A 24,038-nucleotide genomic window follows, 5' to 3' on the forward strand; every position below is an offset into this window, starting at 1 on the left:
GTCCCTCTTTCTCCAGCAGTAGAGGAGACGCGGGGCTGCCACTGCCAGGGGCAGCTGCAAGTCTCCTGCTTGTGTACAATTCTGCCCTTACAATAATCAAATCACATCTGCCAGGTTCAGAGACAGCTAGGGACATGCCCTATGAAAACATGAAGCTGGCTGGACCATGTCAAGACCAGTGATCCATCGAGTTCAGGGGTGGGGAAACCTTTTATTCAACCCAAGGGCCACATTCCCCTCTGGGTAACTTTCTGGGGGGGCCACATGCCAGTGGTGGGCGGGGCCAGAGGCAAAAATGGATGGGGCAATGAAGGTAAATTTTACTTTGCTGGAGATGGCTAGTTTTTATACACACACCCCTCTACCTTCCGTCCAGGCAAGCCAGAAACATCATCAAAGCTCAAGTAGACATTACAGCCAGGAAAAAACCATTGAAGGAGGATGCAAAGCAGGACTGTGAAGGCCTAAGGTTGCCCATCCCAGATCTAGCTAAATTTCCCCTCCAGGGTCTCAAGCAAAGACACTAGACTAGAATGGCAGGGAGTAGAGAGAGAAAGGACTTGCTCCCCAACCTTTGATCCCGTCCTTGTCCACTTCCTTGATGATGCAGGCCAGCGTGGCCATGTGCTGCTCTGTCAGCGAGACGCTCAGGTAGTTGCGTATGAAATTGTTCCTGGAGTCCAGCATGGAGGAAGTCACAAAGTTCAGGATATTGGAGGCCAGGTTTAAAAACTAGAAGCCAAAGGAAAAGAGGAGAAAGGAGAGATCGATGCATGAGCCAAACAGAAACTGGAATGGAACCAGGAGGATAATACCGTATTGGCCCGAATATAAGCCACACCTTTAAAATTGGAGAGGCGGGGGGGGGGGGATAAAAGCTCCTCTCCATTCCTCACAGCTCCTGGCTGCATACAGAGTCGTGTATTCAAATGGTCGCGAATATAAGCCACACGTTAACTTTTCACAGTCAGAATTGTGGGGGAAAGTGAGGCTTATATTCAGGCCAATATGGTAATCAGCTGTGCTTTCCCACAGATCCGTCACATCCCAAAAATTCACTTTTTGTGTTAAAAAATTAAGGCCCAGGGTTTTTTGCTTCCAAAGGCCAACAGGTATTGAATATGGTCATCAGCACTGTCCCCCCAACCTCATACACACCTCCCTGCCCCATGTACTCCTTATTGAAAGTCATTGTGTAAAGGGCACCTTTTATACTGCAAAAGTGTTTGTGTGAACTTGTCTCAAAACAAAGAAACAGAACAATCTTTGGGTCCTCCGTGAACCTATCCAAGGTGGTGGCCATCACTGCCTCTTGTGGGGACGAGTCTCATGGTTCAACTATGTGCCACTGATTTCAATGGGTCTACACTGAGCAAAACCAGCTGGACACAACCCTAGGAAGTTCCCACCACATACCAGTTCTGGATCTTTGCGACTGGCCAAGATGTTCCCGTTTTCTCCGGCGGCCTGCTTGTTGGGGCTCTTCACTCGAGGGGAGCTCTCCAGGGGCGGGGGCGGGGGTGGCGGAGGAGGGGCCACTTTCTCTTTGCTGGGAGAAATGGTCTCCTCAAACCACTGCCCGAGGATGGGCTCGCTGTCGTCATCTAGGAAAAAAACCCAAAGTAAACACAGAGATTGTTTAAGAGACAAGAGCGTAACATACAATTAAGGGTCCTCTACTGTGTCTATTGCTGCCACCATGAAACACAAATCCCCAGGCCTCCCCCGTTTTGCACGCACCCTGGCTGCTGTCTTCGGTGCTGCTGAAATCATCCTCATAGTAAGTGTTGGAGTCTGTGGAAGCGCTCACGTCACTGCTCATGGAGCCCTTTCGTTGTCGCTGAAGAACACAAGCCTGAAAGTTTGGGGCGGTGGGGTGGGGTGGGAGGGAGGGAGGAGAAAGACCAGACCAGGTCAGCTGCTTTCTGCAAAGCTTAGCTCTTGAAAGCTTAGACTTCAAAGATGGTGGGGGGGGGGGAGTTTGGATTTGTTATCCCGCTTTATCAGTACCCGAAGGAGTCTCAAAGCGGCTAACAATCTCCTTTCCCTTCCTCCCCCACAACAAACACTCTGTGAGGTGAGTGGGGCTGAGAGACTTCAAAGAAGTGTGACTGGCCCAAGGTCACCCAGCAGCTGAACGTGGAGGAGCGGAGACGCGAACCCGGTTCACCAGATTATGAGTCCACTGCTCTTAACCACTACACCACACTGTAAAAGATGACTTTTACAAATGATGTAAAAAAAATTGAGCAAGTTTCTAGACCTCCAGGTTGAAGGAAGCCCAAGGGGCCCGTAAATACCTTTCTGTACGAGGTCGACAGCAAAGTCAGGAGCAAGTTTGTGAGGGGCACGGAGTCGATCAACCGCTGGATTCGCTGGATCGATGTGCTCTGGGCCATGATGTTCAGCACAGCCGGGGGGCCATCGGTCTCCCAGCCCTGGAGGGCGGAGGGTGAAAGCTGTGTTATTTTGTCATGTTCGGAAAGAAGAACCCATCAGAACCCTGATCCGAGTTGTCTTTCTCTCTCTCACCTTGTGAAGAGCTTCAACTTGCAGGTCTTGGAAGAGGGAAGTGAGCAGCTTAATGGCATGGTTGGCAAGGACAACAGACAGGACACCAAAACCCTGGTGCCTATGGAGAAGAGAAAAGGAAGCATTTTAAGAATCCAAGAGCTTTTCCATCTAAGATACAGGAAGGTGAGGGGGGGGGGAGTCCCTGACGTTACTCTCTTGACTGATACCAAACTTACCCTTTCCCAGGCCCCAGTTTGGGAGATCCCACTCCCTCTTTGGAACGAGCAATGATGTCCCGTACCCGGAGGGCAGCCAGGGGATCTTTCTCCTTCCCCTTATCAGCCAGGGCTGTGGGGCTGAGGTTCAAGATGAGAAACAGGCTGTTCAGCAAACACCAGGCGCCAAGCAGCTGGAAGTTCTGGTAGTGCTGCCATCCCAAGAAAGAGGGGGGAAAGAGTGAGAACCCATACAAACCCATGTTTAACTCCGCAACCACATTGATCTGCAAAACGAGCACTGTTACAGATGCCACACAATATTCATTCCACATTTGTAAGAAATCAATATTTTAGTGTAGCAGCACCTACACTTCGGAACTCCCTGCCTGTTGACACTAGGCGTGTGCTTTCACTCTACTGCTTCCAAACCATTTTTGTTTGGGCAAAGCCTACCCAGACTTGCAGAATGTTGCTTTATTCTGGTTTTCAGCTTATCATTTATTTTAATTATTTTTTACAGTTTTAAGTAATAGTTTTAAACAACTTTTTAAATGATACTTCTTTTGTTTCACTCTTTTCTTTCAGTGGGTGGGGTGGGATGTTTTAATCCTGCTTTTTAAAAATCTGAATGTGTTTTAAGATTCCCCCCCCATTGTGTTTTTCACTGGTTTTGATGTAGGTTACATATTGTAAGTTGCTTTGAGTTATTTTTTCAAAAAGCAACTAATAAGTTTAATAAAAAACAAACCACTACTACTTTTGGTAAACTGCTTTGAGGCCTTATTACAATCAAGTGCTTACAAATAAACCTTGCAGAAGAAAGAAATAACATTTCATTCCAGCCCTTCCATATGGGGCAAAGTTGCCAAGACAAAGGAGTTCTGCTTAGAGGTTATCGCCCTTACCTCCCCACCTGCACGGCGTGAGTTGCTGATGGCCTGCCCAATCATATCGTAGATTTCAAGCTGCAGACATAGATGGAAACAAGAGATTTCTGGACTTATATGAAAAGCTGCCATTTATACATGCATGCATACAAAAAAACCCACCCTTTGGGTTGCAAATTCAGCACCGTATCTTCCCTTCTGGACACACACCAAGAGGGATTCCCCTAAGCATCCAGCCACCCCACTTACACATTTCTGCACAATGGTGGCTGCATCATTTTCGTAGTCTTCTTCTTTTGAACTTGTGGACCCAGTTCGGACCTGCTGGGTGCTGCCTACATGCAGGATGGCCATGCAGGTCGCAACACTCACGCCTGGGTGGAGAGAGAAAGAGAGGATCTCGGTGTCAGGCAGAGCCTCGCCTAGTGCTGTAAGCTACATCCCATAGTAAGTCTGGGCAGGGGGGCAAGAAGAAGTGTCCTCTGTGGCAAATTGAGGAAACCTTTTTTTAACTGTCAGTGCTTCTCTACAGAGTTCCTACTGAGAGACAAGTTTCCAAAGCACAAACCAGTTAGGCACCGTGACTGGGCTGTATTCTACTAAACTAGACTCGGCACAAACCAGACTTTAGCAGCCCGCTGCCCTCCAGAGGCTTTGGACTACAACTCCCATCAGCCCCTGCTGCAACTTGTGGTTCAAAACACCTGGAGGGTATGAGGCTGGCCTAGATGCAGTGGAATTAAGTTAGTCACATCCACTAATTTAAATGGATTATTATACTTACCCTATGGAACTAATCTACCCAAGTTAATCATGTTTGGTAAACTCAATGGGTCTACTCTGAGTAGAACTAACTAGGTACAACCCATTGTTACTATTCGGTTGATGCAATGCCATTTGACGTGCACATCACGTGACAAAGCAGACGAGGGTAGGCCCATGCCCAGAGAAGCCTGCAATCTAAAATTCAACAAAGGGGAAACTTAATCGGAACAGGAGGGGCATAAGGAGAGCTGAGAAGAGTAAAAGGTCCATCCTTTCACTCTTGAGATCAGAATAACAATATGTGCCAAGTTCAGTTTCATTATGCTACTGTCAGGCAAGTGCTCACCTGCATAGAGGCAACTAAGAGCCAGAACAGTGACGTCCTGGAGCCTTGTGGGAGTAAGAGGCTCCAGAACAGGGAGGGAGAGAGTATCCAACGCCATGGTAACGTCAATCACCAGTGAATGGAACCTGCAGAAAGAAGGTTGGAAGCATTGGAAGGGTAGCTTGGGATTCACCAAGGCAGGGAAATCAGTGGCCCGCTGGTGCTGAAACCCAGCACTGAACAGATGTAAGCCAGGGCCATCTGGCAACGTCCAACCCAGACTAGGTGATAGACTGGAAGGTTGGGGGGGGGAAGAGAACATAAAAAGGGGAGCTCTCTTTACCCGTTACGAACTGCAGTGGCATCAGCTACAGTGGCTGGCATGATGAAAAAGGAATTAGCGGACACAGCGTCCTGGAAGCGGTTTATGTAGCGCAGGAAGTAAGGGAGGTTCAGGCAGACCCGCAGCAGCTTCTCAGAGCCACCTGTTAAGAAGAAAGGCAAGCAGTGTGACAAAAAAAGAGAGCCCTGCTGGATCAGACCAATTCCTTTTCATAGAAATGTAGAGTTGGAAGGGACCACAAGGTTCATCTAGTTCCACCTCCTGCAATACAGGAATCTTTTACCCAAAGTGGCGCTCAAACCCATGAACCTGGGATTAAGAGTCTCATGCTCTATCAACTGAGCCATCCCGCCATCCATCTTGTTCTGCCTCCTGTTTCTTCCCACAGTGGCCAATCAGAAAGCTTCAGGAGGAATACTAGTAGGGTGTGAAGGCAATAACCCTTTCCCTACCCACCCTCTAGCAACTGGTGTTCAAGAATAGTCAGCCTCAGCCGATGGAAATGTTATACAGCTAGGGAAACCCAACTTCCTACTCCCCCCCCTCCTTTCTTTTAAGATTGCTTGCTTGAAAACAAGTGATAGCAGTTGTAAGCATTAAATCCTTTCCCTACCAAGTTCTTGCAAGCTGGCCACGTTCTGAGCAATGAATATGCTCTTCGTCTTGGCTGCAGAGGCTTGGTCCGTGGACGCCTGGTCGTCACTTTCACCTTCCCCCTGAGGAGAAAAAGGAGATATGGGCACCAGCCATGGTGCCGCTCCACATTTACATAGTGCTTTTGTATTTTAGTGTATTACGATTTGAATTCTATGCAATGGAAATACAGGAAATAAAAGAAGCAATGAAAACACAATAAAAAAATCAGACAAAACCTAGCACAGCACATTGCAGTTGGCAGAACGGTGTGCCAAGAACCTTCAGCAATTTTCAAGCGGCTTGCAAGGAGGAAAGTTTGAGAACCACAGCCTTAAGACATAGGAAGTTATCTTGTACTGAATCAGACCAGTGGCTCAGTCCTGTCTCCAATGACCGGCAGCGACCCTCCAGCGGTCTTTTCCAGCCCTACCAAGGGATGCTACCAGGGAGTGAACCAAGCACTTTCTGCAAGCAAAGCAGGTACCCGACCACTAAGCTGCAGCCCTTCCCCAGCTCCTTTCACTTGAAGTGTTGTCACTGGGCAGAGGGAGCCTCCAGGCTTTCATACACACCTGAGTCTGTGGCAGGATTGGAGAGGTTGCCACTCTGGGATTAAAGACAGACGTCAGCTGGTTGAGGAAGTTCATTTGCACTTCCTTCTGTCGCAGTTCGGGGCTGACTGGAGATGCCAGCTCTTTCTGATCCTCCACTGCAGAAGGAAGAGAGGAAAACACATTAATTCAGCCCTTGCTTCAGGAACAGAAAGGCTGAATGTGATCGTCTGGTCACGTTCAGCACTAGAGAGCTCACAACAAAGTTTACCTATTTTTTTCATTTAATATCCCACCTGTCCTCCAAGGAGCTTAAGATACCATTCAGGCTTCTCTCTGCCCCTAACTGATTTATCCTCACAACAACCTTGCAAGGTAGGAAAGGATGAGAAATGGCAAAGTGAGCTTAATGTAGCGTAACATGGCTGAGTGGGGATTTGAACCCTAGCCTCACAGGTCACTGTCCAACACTCTAACCTGCTCCACCATACCACAGTTCTCACCATCAGAGAGGGTCTTCACTGTCTGGGGTAGTTTGGCTGACTTCATCATCGCTGTGAATGTGATGATTTCGGTTCTGTCAAGGCGGCTGCAGCCAGTACACAGGCCCTTGATCAGCAGGATCAGGTGTTTCTAAAGAGAAAGAGCCAACTTCAAAGGTGAAGGCAGATGTGAGGACATGCTTTGGTGGTATTTCAGTAAACACGGGTAGCAGAATTGTTATGGTACCCTGGTTATTACTATTTATTAATTATCTCCCACATATATCTCAAGGTGACGTACACAATATAATAAAAACCGCACAGAAAACAACAGAAAATGCATTTTAAAAGCAATACAAAGTAGGCAACCATGACAGACACATTCATCCGGCGTAACACAAGTTTAACTTAACAGGTAAGTGGAAATGGACCTAGCGGTACCACGTCATCAAGGCTATCTTTCTGTATGCCAAAAATGTAAGACTGTCATCATGCTGCTGTTTGCAAGGCTTCTGAAGCTTTCTGTTGAATATCTTGTTTAAATATTAGGGTTCAATATTGTTCCACAGGATGTGTACTACTTTAAAAGCCAGGGTGCAGATCCTGACCTAGTTTTTGCAGCTGTGTAGCAGGTGCTGATAAGTCATTAAAATTAGCCGAATAAGGTGATTACAGTGTTTCTTTTTTTTTAAACACATTGCATGTACCAGCAATTGTGAACGGTATATAATGTGCCGTATGTACCTTACTCTGTGTGTAATGAGTGGATGTTTACAGACACTATGCAGAAGGGATGACTGTAAGATGTACGTTTGAGCAGTTGTTATTAAACCCTGCAAAGCACTCTTTGCGTCTTTCCAGTGATTCCATCTGTGTGGTCTAATCTGCACGCACTCTGTGGCATGCTGCAATATGCAATACTTTCTCCCCTGTAAGGAAACAGGACCATCTAATCCCATATATTCTCTACCCCAGCCTTCCCCAACAGTTCAATGCCTGGCAACTCCCGTTAAATAAAATCCCAGTTCACGTATTGGTGAGCCTTCCTTCTGGGCTGCTGAGATGCAGCATGCAAAGGGGTTGGTGGACAAGGTGTTCCTCTAGACCAGCCTTTGCCAACTTGATACCCTCCAGGTGCTTTGGACTGCAACTCTCACCATCCCAGACTACTTACCATACTGGCTAGGGCTGATGGTTGAGGATGATGGGAGCTGCGAGTCCAGCAACATTCAGGGCAGGCAAGGGAGCATAGAAGCTCTGCACCCCTGGTTTAAGTCAAGCCTTGGAAACTTCTGGATGCATAGCATAGGCTCTACTATTAAACTATACCCATGCATACACACGTTCTCATACACTATGAAAAAGGCCTCTCACCTGCGAAACGGCACAAGCCTCATCTGGGTTTTCAAGTCGCAGCAGGGAAAATTCAATCAGGACTTTGCAGGCAGCTGCCACAGACTGCAGCTGATTTCTAGGTACTAAAAAGCCAAAGATGCCAGATCATTCAAAGAGGCGTTAGTTCCCTACAAAGAAACCTCAGAAACCGATTTACCATTTGCTGATCTGTCTCCCCACCTTGGAAGTTCATTTCTGGTTTGCAAACCTCCCCTTCCCTGTCTAGCCCCGTTTGCCTTATAAATTACAAGCCATCAAGGAAAAGAGACATCTGTTGGTAAGAAGAAGGAGAGAAGGCATGATGGCTCAAGCAGAACATCAAAACTCACACTCTGGACACTCACCCAGTCCACACACTGTGGTGATGTAGTGCGTCGCAAGGGCGACAAAGGACGAGTAGAAAGGTTCATACTGTTTGTCATGGTGCAAGATTTCAGACTCACTGCAGAGAGAGAAAGAAGACAGAGAGTGGATTATGAACCAGCTATTTCTATGCTCTCGGGGACTGCCCTGAACTTTGACCATATTCATAGAGTATGTTAAAGATTACAGGTTGTATCCATAAGGACGTATGAAGAGCCTGCTGGATCAGGCCAGTGGCCAATCTAGTCGAGCAGCCTGTTCTCACTATGGTCAAACAGATGCCCCCAAGGGAAACTTGCAAACAGGACCTGAGCCCAAGAGCACTGTCTCCCCTCCTGTGGTTTCCAGCAACTGGTATTCAGAAACCAGCTCAGTGTCTGGTATTTAGAAATTTTTTCAGAGTCTCCAAAAAATGTTACACATCACTTGGGAAGACAGGTGAACTAATGCCAGTGTACTGGAAAAAGCAGTGATCACCAGTGTCGAAGCAATTATTTTTCAACATCAACTTTGTTGGACTGGTCATGTTGTTCGGATGCCTGTCTTCCAAAGGAACTGCTCCATTCCAAACTTAAAAATGGAAAGCGTAATGCTGGTGGTCAACAAGAGAGTTTAAAGACTCTCTCAAGGCAAATCTTTAAAAATGTAGGATAAATACGGACAACTGGGAAACACTGGCCTGCGAGCGCTCCAATTGGAAGACAGCCTTTACCCAAAGTGTCATGGACTATGAAGACGCTCGAACTTAGGACGAAAAGGAGAAGTGTGCTAAGAGGAAGGCATGCTTGGCAAACCCCCGTCGTGATCAACTCCCGCCCGGAAACCTATGTCCCCACTGTGGAAAAACGTGTGGATCCAGAATTGGTCTCCACCGTCACTTACAGACTCACTGTTAAGACCGTGTTCATGGAAGACAATCTTACTCTGCTATGAGGGATAGCCAAAGAAGAAGATTCAGAAACATTACTGCCCTCAACAGTGGAACTACTAGCAAATCTACTTATCCTGAATCCAACCCAATATCAACAAGAATGTGCTTTCCGAAAAAATTGAGGGGTTGTTTTTTTTTGGGGGGGGTAATGTAATTGTTGCAACAAGAGTAACAACTGGATCAATTCACACGTAAAAAAATCTAACAGTGTAAATACAACAACAGCGTATTCTCAAAAGTATAACTATCACATCAACATAAAAACAGTAATTAGCAGTTCCTCTAACGTTCATCAAAATTTTAACCCAGTGGGGGAATCCCACCAGCATGTCAAGTAAAAATATCCAGAGAATTTCACATTCAAAAGTAGCACCAAAGTTGATGATGCAGCAGCAGCAGCACCAACCACCCCAATATTTTATGACTTAACCCTTTGAGAGCTGGAGGGGACTTAGGTGAGCGTCTAACTCAGTGCTGCCAGCTCTGGCTGGCATCAGCTCTCCAGTCTCAGGGAGAGAAGAGTTTCCCCGCCACACACACTCCAGCCCTGCTAGCCTTGATCCTTTTTTGGAACTATTTATTACATTTCTATCCCACCCTTCCCTGCAAAGGAGCCCATCGAAAGGTTAAAACAGAGCTTTCCAAACTTTTCATGTTGGTGACACACAAATTTAGACATGCATCATTTTTGCGACACAGTTTTACTAGCGAACTGGAGATTAAACTACTGCAATCCCTTTCCAGCACAGGGAGTGGTGTGGGGAGCGTTCACACAAAACACCTACACACTGCAGCCAACACATTAACCTGTCACAACACACAGTTTGGAAAGCTCTGGGTTAAAACAATGCAATTAAAATAATTTTAAAGCTGGAGATTGAACACTGGACTTCCTGCAGATATTGTAAAGCTTTCAATTTACCACCAAGCTATTACCTCTCCCCACAGAAAGCTGCCTCTGGGGCAGCACTGTAGCTACTCCAGGTAAGGCTGGGAGAGACTTCCATCTGAAACCCAGGAGTCACTGCTAGTCAAACTAGAGAGTACTGAGCTAGGCCTATCTCTGTATAAGGCATCTTTCTATGTCCCTGGACTATGAGGTCTTAAACCTTGGAAAGAAAACATTTTATGGGAAGAGACCACAGCTCAGTGTTGGATCACCTGCCTTGCCTGCTTAAAGTCCCAGGTTTAATCCCTGGTGTCTTCAGGAAGGGCTAAAAAAAGACCCTTGGCCTCAGACCCTGGAGATCCACTGCTGGTCAATGTAGACAATACTGAGTTAAAGGGAACAATGGTCTGACTTAGCAGCAGCGGAAGCTGCTTAGACTGAGCTAGACTTACTGATCCATCTAGCCAGGCGAGCCTCCCTGGGGAGAGCATCCCACAAACAGGGAGCCACTACAGCAAAGGCTGCTCTTGTGTGGCCACCCTCCAGACAAGTGTTCCCCAAGCTTGGATCTCCAGCTGTGTTTGGACGACAATTCCCATCATCCCTGACCACTCGCCCTGCTACTAGGGATGATGCGAATTGTCATCCAAAAACAGCTGGAGACCCAAGTTTGGGAAACACTGCTCACTTTTCCAGGAGGAGGCACATGAAGAAGGGTCTCAGATAAATAAACAAATAAATAAACAATTATTATTTTTTATTATTATTATTTATACCCCACCCATCTGGCTGGGTTTCCTCAGCCACTCTGGACAGCTTCCAACAAAGATTAAAAATACATTAAAACATCAGCCATTAAAAACTTCCCTAAAACAATGGCTACCTTCAGATGTCTTCTATATGTCAGATAGTTGTTTATTTCCTTGACATCTGTTGGGAGGGCATTCCACAGGGCGGGTACCACCACCGAGAAGGCCCTCGGCCTGGTTCCCTGTAACTTGGCTTCTCACAGGGAGGGAACCACCAGAAGGCCCTCGGAGCTGGATCTCAGTGTCCGGGCAGAACGATGGGGGTGGAGACGCTCCTTCAGGTATACTGGACCGAGGCCGTTTAGGGCTTTAAAGGTCAACACCAACACTTTGAATTGTGCTCAGAGATCCACGTAGATTCATATGGAGAGAGGCGGTCCTTGAGATACTGAGGTCCTGAGCCATTTAATGCACCATAGGTCAAAACCAGCACTTTGAATTGGGCTTGGAACTAACTGGTAGCCAGTGCAACTGAGCTAGGATCAGTGTAATATGTGCAAACCATCTTGTCCCAGTGAGCAGTTCTGCACTAGCTGAAGTTTCTGAACCGTCTTCAGAGGCAGCCCTATGTATAAAGCTCCCAACAGCTTCATGTAGATGTTAAACAGAATAGGACATGGGAGACCCAGGTTTGAATTATTATTATTGCTACTTTCTACACACAGTCCCATAGGTGGGGCCTGGACCACTGTAACAGAGTGCCCCCAATACCCATCTCACAGAGCAAGTTCAGGAACATACCATGGTCAAAAACCACAGAGTGACTGAGAAGAATGGATGGAGTTCACTCATCAGGCCAACCAAAGCAGATACCCATTACTGAGTAGAAGGGTCCCAACATATAATATGGACCTGACACACACTTACAAAAACTGGCCAAAAAAGCTCTTACAACTGTAAGAGGAAGTTTCTGAATGCTCCATCGGACTGACTCCATCGCTTTTCAAAACGTTTTGGGAAGTTCTGAAGAATCCAGGCGATGGGACAACAAAACAACTCAGGAGCTGAGCCTCAAAAAGAAACAGCCAAAAGAGTCAAAGCACCCTTTTGCACTTACATGTTTTCCCCTCTCTGCTGCTTCAATGAGCTTCACGCTGTTTGCTTTGTTAATGCCCCACAGCAGTTCCCCAGAACTTTGAAAGCATGAACACACACTAATGCACACACAGAGCTGGATGAAGTTTGTGCAATTCTGCAAAACAGAGGGTTCAAAGCAGACAGTTGCACAACAGAGGCACGAAAACAACCTGATGCAAGGAAAGATGAAGGGCATTTCAGAATAGTTTGTTTTCTGCCGGAGTGGGGGGTGTTCAGCTTGTTCCTGCTACTGTTCTAATATGGTTTATGCTACATCCATTGTATTGAAGCACCTCTGTTTTTATCAGCTAGCTGATCTAGAAAAACCTTTACTTAAGCAGTGGTAGAAGTTCATTTTCAGGTACCTTCTAGGGACTACATGCCAGTGGTGGGCAGGACCAAAGCTCAAAGTATGCAAAGCAATGGATGCAACTCTTAATTTTGTGCAGTATACTGTACTGCATTCCAGCCATGCAAATACCAGAGGTTTCTACACCACTTCTCTCCAGCCAGGCAAAGACAAAGCATTATTATCACAACTCAAGGACACATTCCAACCAGGCAAAATCATCAGAAAAGGAGAAAGAGAGGCCTGGGAGGAGTCCTGAAGACCAGAGAGAGGACTTGCGGGTTGCTACTGCATTTGGTCTGAGGATCCAAGGTTTCCCACTCTGACTTAAAAAGAAGCCTATTACTGCAGTCACGAGCAACTGTGGAAGATACTAGTTTAAGTGGCAAAACAAAACCACCACCAAATGACACCCATACAGCAGACACAAAAGCAGCGCAACTCAAAGCTGCTTTGTAAGAACAAACATGGTAGAAAATACAGAAAAGGGAAAGACTGTGGTCAGTGATAGTTTTAGAGGGCTTTGTAGCACTCACATAAATGAAATATTATTTCAGAACTATTGTGCGAATCAGAACAGAGGTGACACCTTTATTCTGAAGAAGCTGGGGTGCTTCTGACAGTTGCACAAGACAGAAGATCAACAACTGTGACATTTTAAAACCTCCCTAAACCTCTCAGCTGGAGGGAAGGCTGTATCGGTTGAATTTCTGCATGGCAGCTCTACCAGAAAAAGACAGTGACAGCTACCCTAAATCTCACTAGATCCCAGGAAGGATCAGTATTATCACTGAACCACAGAACTGAAGAGCTGGAAGGAACCACGAGGACGTTCTAGTCCAACCCCCTGCAGTGCAGGAATCTTTCACCCAATATGGGGCTAGAACCCATAACCTTGATCTCATGCTCTACCAACTGAGCTATGATGTACTGCTCATTAAAAGTGAAAGAACTTCCTATTAAGATTATTATTGTCCCCATCTGTTCTGCAGTTGCTGATTAACTGTTCATGAATGGAAAGCACCCTCTCAATAATAGCAAGGCTCCTGCAGCTATGCTAGTGCCAAATGTACTGCTCTGTTTTCCTTTGGACCACATCAGTGAAGTCGAGAGAGGGGATCTTGTCATCTGGGCAGCCCTGGACATTGCTCCATACATTGCCTAGGTTTGTGCCCTGGAGAGGTCATTTCAGTGCTGCTAACAGAGCAGAAATAACGATGGGAAGCAGCAGTTATGAGTTATCGGTGTCTGCAGCTACAGTGTGTGCTGTGATCCTCTAGTGGCTTGACTTCACCCCCAAAGGCACACTCCATTCTCTCTCGAAACAAATGCCAACATGTCTAGGGTGTGACCCTCTGGACGTAGCTCCTTACACATCTTTGACCAACTGATATGTACTGTTGTGTTATGGTCCTGCTGTTTTTGTTAGCATATCCTATTTTATGTAACATGCAACTACCGTATTTTTCACCCCATAGGGCGCACCGCCCCATAGGACACACCTAGGTTTTTTGGGGGGGAAATAAAAAAAAAAATTTCCCCCCCAGACGCGGGGCTGGCGCGGGGGAAGCCCGAGCTTCCCCCAACCCCAGCCCCCAGAACAGCCTGCTATCCGCAAGCCTAGGGAGCCTGGTGGGAAGTCGCGCCGGTCTCCCCTGGCTTGCGGAGAGGTGCACGAAGTCCGGACGCGCTCTTTAGCGCGTGGCAGGATTCGGAATGCAGGCAGCTCCGCGCAGCCGTGGGGAGCCCGGCGCGACTTCGCGCCAGGCTCCGGATGGCTGCGCGGAGCTGCGCGGAGCCCGGGGCTGCAGGCAGCTCCGCACAGCAGTCGGGAGCCCAGCACGACTTCGCGCCGGGCTCCCGAGGGCTGCGCAGAGCTTCCTGAAGCCTGGAGAGCAAGAGGGGTCGGTGCGCACCGACCCCTCTCGCTCTCCAGGCTTCAGCGAAAGCCTGCATTCGCCCCATAGGACGCACACACATTTCCCCTTCATTTTTGGAGGGGTAAAAGTGCGTCCTATAGGGCGAAAAATACGGTAAATTAAAAACATACAGCAAATTTATCTACAACAAGGCTAATCCAACAGCAGTACCCAGATTATTGAATTCCCCCTGGACAGAGGTTCAAGTGGTCCCCATTCTCTCTCATATTTTAGGAAAGCAACCAAGACTTAAACAAAAAACCCAAAAAAACCTAAAGCATTGAATTTTAAAATTTTAACGTCTTGCTGTTCTTCTGAAATTGACCAAGCAGTTTCATGTTCCTCTCCTGAAGCTGCTTTAATAACGTAAATTGTACGTTATTTTACTATTGTTGCGCTTCTGCATTTTTAATCTGACAAGTGCTTTGGAGGCAGACAATTGTTAATGTATATTTAATATTAAACAGGGTTATATCTAATGTTAGTCCTACTCAGGATGAATGCACTGAAATTAATGGACATGACTAACTTTGGTCCAGTAACTTCACTGGGTCTAACAGGAATAAAACTGAGTTGAAAGCAATCATAAGTAACAACAAAAAGACCCCTTAGGCACTTTAAGGGTGCTCATTATGGCGTAAAACCTTCAGGTACCACAACCCCTCTGAGAATGGGCATAGCCAAGATTTTGGTTTGGGGGACAGGCCCTTTGTTGAGGGGGGGCTGAACCTCAGTTAGCTATGTTTTTGTATTGATTTTTATTGATTTAGGGGAGCAACAGCCCCTCTCTGCCTATGAGGCACGAAGGGCAATCCTGAATTGGTGCTACAAAACACAAACACAGCTACCTTTCTGATAACAAGCTTTCTTGTAAAACCACCATGGGAATTACAGAACTAAAGGCCTCCATTAAAATACCTACAATAAAGCAAAGTATTAAAACAATTGTTTACTAGAGAGGTAGCCATCAAAGCTGCTGTTGGACTAGAACTCACACATTGTTTGACCACCACTGCTGGGGCTGATGGGAATCAGCTTCCCATAATTTAATTAGCCCCCAAGCACCACAAAATAATAGATTATAAATTTACTTATATCTTATAATTACCGTATTTTTCGCTCTATAAGATGCACCAGACCATTAAGACACACCTAGTTTTTAGAGGAGGAAAACAAGGAAAAAAATATTCTGAATCTGAGAAGCCAGAACAACAAGAGGGATCGCTGTGCAGCGAAAGCAGCAATCCTTCTTGCTGTTCTGGCTTTTGGGATAGCTGCGCAGCCTGCATTCACTCCATAAGACGCACACACATTTCCCCTTACTTTTTAGGAGGGAAAAAGTGTGTGTTATAGAGCAAAAAATACGGTATATGCCAACTGTCCTGTGAGGAACTCAGTTGTGAATCCTATGTTTCTTTCTTCAGTCTCCCATCTCCATTTCAGCCACACAACAATCCTGTGAAGTAGTGAAGACAGGTGCTGGCCGAAGCTAGCCACTGAAAGCTTCATGTGTATAAGTGGGGGAATTAAATACGTTTTAATATTAAATTGTTTTAACCCCCCCATGGGACCTTAGAGTGAAGAGCAGGTAATAAGCTATAATAATAATAATCTGAATTTGCCTCTCCCAGCTCCCCAGTCAGATACTCACTAACAACTACACCCTGCTGACTCTCCCCTCACCCAATAATGAAAAATGCAGGTATAATATATGCTAGTAAATCAGCATTTATTCTATGCTAGCATTTGCCTTTTTTCTTTCCCCCCTATTTTATTATTATTACTTCATGCATTTTTGGTATTATGTGGTAAGCTATCCTGTTGTCTCTTGAAGGACAGTATATAAAAAAGTAAAGGTAAAGGGACCGCCGACCATTCGGTCCAGTCGTGGCCAAATCTGGGGTTGTGGCGCTCATCTTGCTTTATTGGCCGAGGGAGCCGGCGTACAGCTTCCGGGTCATGTGGCCAGCATGACTATGCCGCTTCTGGTGAACCAGAGCAGCGCACGGAAACGCCATTTACATTCCCGGCGGAGCAGTACCTATTTATCTACTTGCACTTTGACAAGCTTTCAAACTGCTAGGTCGGCAGGAACAGGGACCGAGCAACGGGAGCTCACCTGATCACAGGGATTCGAACTGCCAACCTTCTGATCGGCAAGTCCTAGGCTCTGTGGTTTAACCCACAGCGCCACCAGCGTCCCTCATAAAAAGTAATAATATAATAAATCCTTTGCAGGGGTAGATATTTATTAAAAAAACCCAATAGAATAAATATCTCCTCCCCCCCCAAAAAAAAGAATCAAATCGTCGAGTGTCAGGCCTGCTCAGAGTTGATCCACTGAGTGGATCCTGTGTGAGTGTCTGGAGGCGGTTGGAGGATGGATGGCGGCTAACAGATTGAGGTTGAATCCTGACAAGACAGAAGTACTGTTTTTGGGGGACAGGAGGCGGGCAGGTGTGGAGGATTCCCTGGTCCTGAATGGGGTAACTGTGCCCCTGAAGGACCAGGTGCGCAGCCTGGGAGTCATTTTGGACTCACAGCTGTCCATGGAGGCACAGGTCAAATCTGTGTCCAGGGCAGCTGTTTACCAGCTCCATCTGGTACGTAGGCTGAGACCCTATCTGCCTGCGGACTGTCTCGCCAGAGTGGTGCATGCTCTGGTTATCTCCCGCTTGGACTACTGCAATGCACTCTACGTGGGGCTACCTTTGAAGGTGACTCGGAAACTACAATTAATCCAGAATGCGGCAGCTAGACTGGTGACTGGGAGCGGCCGCCAAGACCATATAACACCGGTCTTGAAAGACCTGCATTGGCTCCCAGTACGTTTCCGAGCACAATTCAAAGTGTTGGTGCTGACCTTTAAAGCCCTAAACGGCCTCGGTCCAGTATACCTGAAGGAGCGTCTCCACCCCCATCATTCTGCCCGGACGCTGAGGTCCAGCGCCGAGGGCCTTCTGGTGGTTCCCTCATTGCGAGAAGCAAAGCTACAGGGAACCAGGCAGAGGGCCTTCTTGGTAGTGGCGCCCGCCCTGTGGAACGCCCTTCCAGCAGATGTCAAAGCGATAAACAACTACCTGACATTCAGGAGACATCTTACGGCAGCCCTGTTCAGGGAAGTTTTTAATGTGTGATATTTTATTGTATTTTTGGTTTTTATGGAAGCTGCCCAGAGTGGCTGGGGAGGCCCAGCCAGATGGGCGGGGTATAAATAATAAATTATTATTATTATTATTATCTCAATGCACGTGACCAACCCGCCTGGGTCCATCAATATCAATGGGTAGGAGACATAACTGGAAATGGAAATATCGGTTGCCAGAGCTGTAAATTTCAACCCCATTTTATAGCAGCAAGTCACTCTCCACGTGCCATGACTCCCGCTCAGCGCCAAAGGGGCGGGAACAGGTGTTGGCCGGACCACGCCCACCACCGACCGAAGCCCCGCCCACGCCCCGCCTACCTCTCAATGACGGAGGCCAACAGCTGCGGCAACTCCCGCATCTCGAAGGCCGAGTAGGAGGCGGAGAGGAGCGGTCGCACCGCCACCTCCCAGCCGGGCTCCCGCTCCGCCGTTGCCGTCGGGGAAGAACCGGCGCTACCACCTCCCCCCGACGCCGCCATCTTGACGACGACTCTCCTCAGCTCAGGTTCCAGAAGCGTTTGAGTTGCTGAGGCGAGGAAAGGAGACCGCTTCCGGGCCAGGACGGAAGTGACGAGTAGCGGTGCGGCGGCGACCAATCCCCGCTTAGAGACGCAGCTTCGCCTTAGAGATAGGCGCTGCGGCGTGTTTCGAATAAACTTCCGTTCTTTTCGATGCTGAGTGGCTAGAAGGTCCCACGGAAGTTCTCTGCTTTCTGACAGGCGAGGCAAAGTATGTGGCGGTTGTTTGTAGAGATTGCCGAGCCGCTAGAGCTGCTTCAAATCCCTCCTCCTATTTCCGAGGAGCAAATCTAACACAGCATGGTTTCCAAGTTGACCGAACGAATACCGGTAGTGACTGTAGGCGCGGTCATTCACATGCTTTCTCTTAGCTCTTTGCTTTCCTGGCGCCTGGGAAGGACGCATGCGCAGAAACGTGAGTCAGCGAGTTTCGCTCTCGATGGCGGCGTGCGCGTGCGCCAAGTACAAGACGCTTTACGTACGGACTAGTGACTTGACAGCACGTTCCTATTTTTGTTCCCAGCTGAGTGCAGTGCAGTGCAGCTTATTCCTGGCCGATTATGCATAAGTTTGCAGCCTTTAAAGCCTAAGATGGGACTCTGAAAAGGCTCGACAAATGCTCCAATTCTTACCAATAGAACTTAATGGAAATGATTTTTGAAGAGACATGGATAGCATTACACTATAAAGTAACTAGAATAATGGGGTAAGGATCAGTATCTGGTAGAACTGTATTGCTTACTTGCAAATATGGTTGTGTTTATTACATATTAATGTTAATAATTATTGAATACATAAAGGTAAAGGGACCCCTGACCATTAGGTCCAGTTGTGACCGACTCTGGGGTTGCGGCACTCATCTCGCTTTATTGGGAGGGAGCCGGCGTACAGCTTCCAGGTCATGTGGCCAGCATGACTAAGCCACTTCTGGCGAACCAGAGCAGCGCACAGAAACACCGTTTACCTTCCCGCTGGAGCGGTATCTATTTATCTACTTGCACTTCGATGTGCTTTCGAACTGCTAGGTTGGCAGGAGCAGTGCATCAAGCTATGATTCTATGAGCCAGAATTTTGGTCCATCTCATTCAATATTGCCTATGCTAACTGGCTGGCCAGGATATTGGGCAGGGATCTTGCCCAACCCTCGGCAGAGCAGCCAGGGACTGAACCTGGGACCTGCAGGCACGACAACATCATAATATACTGATATATCATGTTTGACATAAGGATGGAGCTGTGTAGAGGAATTGGCTGGCTTCATGATTTTTCCCACATTTTGATTTTTGCATAGTACATACACACACACACACACACACACAGATCCATGCTATAATGCCAGGTCAAAAATTATGAAACCAGTATCACAAAATGGACTTCGGTTTTGGACGATATATAGATATATCACCCAGCCCTAGAGGTAACCCAGGAATTACACAGCAGAAGTCTCATCTGCACTATATCCAATACCTCATTGTCATGGAGTTCCCTCAAATAATACTATGTACAGGCCTTTTTTAAGGTTGCTGAAAGTTATTGGCAGACCCTTTTCCCTCACAGAGCTACGGAGTGGTATGACCGTCATCTCCTCTTCCTCAGTGTTGTCCTTACAAACCTCAGGATATGTCAGGAAGTAGCCTTTGGCCTACAGAAGCTTCCACCCTAATAAAAACAGTCATTTAAAGTCCCACAAACTCCTGGTTGTTGTTTTTCATGGTGACGCTGCCCCCCACAACTATGACAAGATGATTATTGTCCCTGTAAAATATGTTCAAGATGGTATTTATATTTGACTCTAATATAAATACCATCTTGAACATTTTACAGGGACAGTAATCATTGTTTAGACATCCTCGCAGCCTTGCAGTCTGTCGCTCCAGAAAAGTGGGTGGTGTTTCAGGCTGAAGGCACTTTGTGGTGGTAATAGCCCCTTTGAGGTAGGCTATAAATTTTCAAAATGCTCTCACCATAGCTGTCAAGTGTCCCTTATTTGAAGTCCCTTAAATGATGTCCCTTAAATTTCAATGGAAGCAGCTCCTCTCCCTCCCTCCCTGCTGGCCAGGGAGGAGAGATGCTTCGACTGTGTTGCTTGGCTGCGTTGCTCACCCAATAAGAAATCTAAGAACGACTGGGGGGTGGAGCTTGTGCTGATCAAATCGGCTGTGTTCCCTGGGGACTCGCCTTTGCTCAGTGCTTCCCAGCGGAGAGGTGGTGGTGGTTTTCCTTGAGGCTTCTTTTGGCTGCTGGCTGGGCTTTCTGCCTTTGGCTCAGAGGGGGTCAGAAGTTGAACATACCTGTGCTGAGTGCTCGGATCGGAATCGGATGGATACGTCATCGATGGCCCACTCACCCTTGCCGGTGAAAAGGTCTGTCTGGAGCGGGGGCACATGGTGGGGGAAAAGGAATGGAGATCTCGTGGGAGGGGGGGAGGCTGTGTGTGTGTGTGGCTAGTTAATGCAAGCTGAGGGGGGTTTTGAATGCTGGATGCCATTCTTAAGTTGAGGCTGCACAGGCCTTGTGGTGCATGTGATTCAGATTCTATTCAGTTGAACCTCTGGTTACAAAGTTGGTTGGACAGTGTTCTCGAAGCTACCAGCATGAGTTTGACCAGACTGCAGGAGGACAGGAAGACTGGAGTGCCTGGAACAGGCGAGGCTGCAGGTCCCTTATTTTCAAATCTGTAAGTTGACAGCTATAGCTCTCACACACAAACAAACATGGAACCCTTACTAAAACGCTGTTGCAACCAAGTCCATAAGGTGAGCCTGTCCATTTGCCTGGCAGTGTCTGTGGCCAATGGAGCCCAGATGTCCCCCCACCCCAGGGTATCTGAGCCCGAGACCCCCTGAGGTTTACACCTTTGCTGAGGAAGTGTTATAAGAATTTTAAGGTCTTAGATATATAATAAATGTTCATAAATGTACCAAGCAAACAAGTGCATAAATATATAAACCACATGTCTGAAGCAGCACAGGAAGACAGTCCTGAAACCATTTTGACTCCCAAGCTGACCAAATATTTCTCTGTAAGGAGGTGAAAAAAAACCTTCCTTGTTACAGGAATTTTGTAATCACCATTTCAAAGGAATGGGCAGACTACCAGGAAATCAGTCAGATGGGGCATTATCAGATAACCTGGCAGACAGGAAAAACAACAGCACTCAAATTTCTGCTGTAGACCACCTTTTCTGTGATGTAGGTATGATGTTTGTGGGGGGTGGTCTTGGGTTACACCCCTTCTGTGATGTATGTATGATGTATGGAGGGGTGGTCTTGAGCTCCAGGGCAGGGAATTTAAAATGTCTATATAAGGGCAAGCACACCTTTGTTCTGGGTCCTCCTCCGTGTGAGGGGAGCACCCTGTTGCAACAGTTCAATAAAGATCAGGCTTACTAGCTGCTTTGCTTCTCAATATTCTCTGGTTGGCCTCTGTTATTTTCCCCTACCAATAGGGAACCCATGTAAGGACTCTATACGGGCTCTTGGATACCCCATAAGGGAAAAAGGGCAGATTTTGTTTACAACAGAAGCATGGCGCCTGAAGAGCTTCAAAACAAAGGACCTCAGAAACTGACCTGTATTTCAGAACATTCTTTTTATTGTACTGTGTAACACCTACAAGAGTCTTCATAGGAAGCGATTCATACATGAAATAGATAATAAGAAGATTGTGCTTGTTTGTCTCCATCCTTGCCAATAGAAAAAGGGGCTCAGTCAGCACTTGCTCTGGGACTGCAGGGCTGAAGTAAAGCCTGCTCTCTCCTGCTCCATCAGCCAGGGATGAAGGACGTCTGGATCATTTGCTGCAGCTCTTTCCAAGTATAGCTATGGGCGAAGAAAGTCAGCTTGGCCCCAACGAGACATGACTTGCCTGCAGACATCTCAAGCTTTGGGCTTTGTTAAACGTATTCTTCCTCTGTCCTCCTCTGCATCCCTTCCTCTGTGTACCCTACAGATTCCCAACATCTCTTAGTCCAGTAGAAGTTTGAGTGCCCCATACTCAATAGGAAATTGGAGGAGGTACTCAACCGCTTTCTCCAGGTGATGGTAAGGTGGAGGAAGTGCAGACGTCTACTTTTCTGCCCTCCACTGTAGGGCCCTTGGTGATCTTGTAGAATGTAGAAGGCCTCCAGCCTCCTGCAGCACCTCAACCTGTCATATATATCTACGAAAGCATATATATATATATATATATATATATATATATATATATATATATATAATGTTCATAAATGTACCAAGCAAACACGTACATAACTATATCCATCTGGAGCTTGTATCTCAAGATCTTGGTTAATGGAAGAAATAAAGTCATTCCAAAGTAGCATGTTTGCTTTTCAAGCTGCACTGGCTCCCGGTGGAGTACAGGGTCAGATTTAAGGTGCTGCTTTTGACCTTTAAAGCCCTTCACGGCCTAGGACCCTCGTACCTACGGGACCGCCTCTCCTGGTATGCCCCACAGAGAGCCTCAAGGTCCATAAATAACAACACCCTAGTGGTCCCAGGCCCTAAGGAAGTTAGATTGGCTTCAACCAGAGCCAGGGCCTTTTCAGCACTGGCCCCAACTTGGTGGAACGCTCTGCCTCATGAGACCAGGGCCCTGCAGGATCTGATTTCTTTCCGCAGGGCCCGTAAGACAGAGTTGTTCCGCCTGGCCTTTGGCTTGGAGCCAATTTGATTCCCTCCCTCCCTCTCTTCCCTTTTTCTTTTCCTTCTCCTCCTGCGATGAGGCTACATTTTAATATTTTAATGTTCCATTACTTTAATGTTGTATTTTATTTTCGTTTTTAAGTTGTAATCATTCATCTTGTTTTTATTATTGCTTGTAAGCCGCTCTGAGCCCGGCCTTGGCTGGGGAGGGTGGGGTATAAATAAAAAATTATTATTATTATTATTACCAAGTCCTGTTCAGCACATGGATCGACAGAAATGCCCATATGACCCTCTGAGCTGGATGGGCCTGGAAGGGGCAGCCCGAAAGGTTTGACATCCCTGCGAGGTTGCAGTGATTCCTTTGAGTAACTGACATGTTCCTTGGCTTTCTTCAGGAGGACGGAAAGATATTGCAGCATTTTAATACATACCTGCTTCTTCCAACTTCTAAGGCACGACAACAGGAGTCAGTTGAAGCTCAACTTGGTCTTCACCGAAGCCTTCTGGTGAAATGCCCTTGGCATCAGAAACCATTGAAAATGTTGGGATTCTGAGGGGAGAGAGAAATAGTGTTTTAAAAAAAGTTTTGTGTATGCTGTGAAAGAAAAAAATTTAAGGTCTTATATATTTAATAAATGTTCATAAATGTACCAAGGAATATATAAACCATAAATATATAAACCACATGTCTGAAGCAGCACAGGAAAACAGCCCTGAAACCATTTTGACTCCCAAACTGACCAAATGATTTCTCTGCAAAATCAAGGAAAATGGAAAAGCCTCTCCATTGTCTTTTCCTTCCCAAATCCTGCCTTAAGGGTATGTCTGTGTATGAATAGGGTGAGCCTGTGACCTGGCCAGGAACTCAGTATTTATCATTACAAAAGACTGGCCAGGGGCCCCAGGGGCCCCAATCAAGAAAGCATTAACAGGTAACCTGCCAGACAGGAGATAAACAACGCACTCAGATTTCTGTTGTAGACCGCATTTTCTGTGATGTAGGTATGATGTATCTGGGGGTGACCTTGGACTCCAGGGCGAGCAATTTAAAATGTCTATATAAGGGCGGGCACACCTTTGTTCGGGATCCTCCGCCTTCTGTGTGTGAAGGGGGCATCCTGTTGCAACAGTTCAATAAAGATCAGGCTTACTAGCTGCTTTGCTTCTCAATATTCTCTGGTTGTCCCCTGTTATTTTCTCCAACCGATGGAGAACCTGCAAAGGACTATCAAGGCTCTTATAAGGAAATAAGGGCAGATTTTCGTTTATT

At 46.8% G+C, this 24,038-nt stretch overlaps 1 protein-coding gene across 8 annotated transcripts in view; it reads right to left on the reverse strand.

The window, feature by feature from the left end:
- The window catches only part of UBR4 (ubiquitin protein ligase E3 component n-recognin 4), a 139,763-nt gene extending 121,608 nt beyond the window's left edge, over positions 1–18,155 (reverse strand). For all 8 annotated transcript variants that reach the window (XM_082229604.1, XM_082229603.1, XM_082229601.1 and 5 more), the window contains exons 1-16: positions 17,920–18,155; positions 8,461–8,558; positions 8,096–8,199; positions 6,743–6,872; positions 6,261–6,397; positions 5,666–5,768; positions 5,053–5,194; positions 4,731–4,855; positions 3,869–3,993; positions 3,638–3,697; positions 2,751–2,941; positions 2,533–2,632; positions 2,301–2,438; positions 1,741–1,855; positions 1,417–1,604; positions 573–732 (exon numbers count right to left, since the gene is read on the reverse strand). In XM_082229604.1, coding sequence (XP_082085730.1) covers positions 573–732; positions 1,417–1,604; positions 1,741–1,855; positions 2,301–2,438; positions 2,533–2,632; positions 2,751–2,941; positions 3,638–3,697; positions 3,869–3,993; positions 4,731–4,855; positions 5,053–5,194; positions 5,666–5,768; positions 6,261–6,397; positions 6,743–6,872; positions 8,096–8,199; positions 8,461–8,558; positions 17,920–18,080 — 2,077 coding nt within the window. In that variant the 5' untranslated portion in view covers positions 18,081–18,155. The remainder of the gene's footprint in view (positions 1–572; positions 733–1,416; positions 1,605–1,740; positions 1,856–2,300; positions 2,439–2,532; positions 2,633–2,750; positions 2,942–3,637; positions 3,698–3,868; positions 3,994–4,730; positions 4,856–5,052; positions 5,195–5,665; positions 5,769–6,260; positions 6,398–6,742; positions 6,873–8,095; positions 8,200–8,460; positions 8,559–17,919) is intronic.
- Between the last annotated feature and the right edge of the window lie 5,883 nt (positions 18,156–24,038).

Source organism: Podarcis vaucheri (genome assembly GCF_965113315.1).
Source record: "Podarcis vaucheri genome assembly, chromosome: 7".
In the NCBI taxonomy this organism is placed as follows: domain Eukaryota; kingdom Metazoa; phylum Chordata; class Lepidosauria; order Squamata; family Lacertidae; genus Podarcis; species Podarcis vaucheri.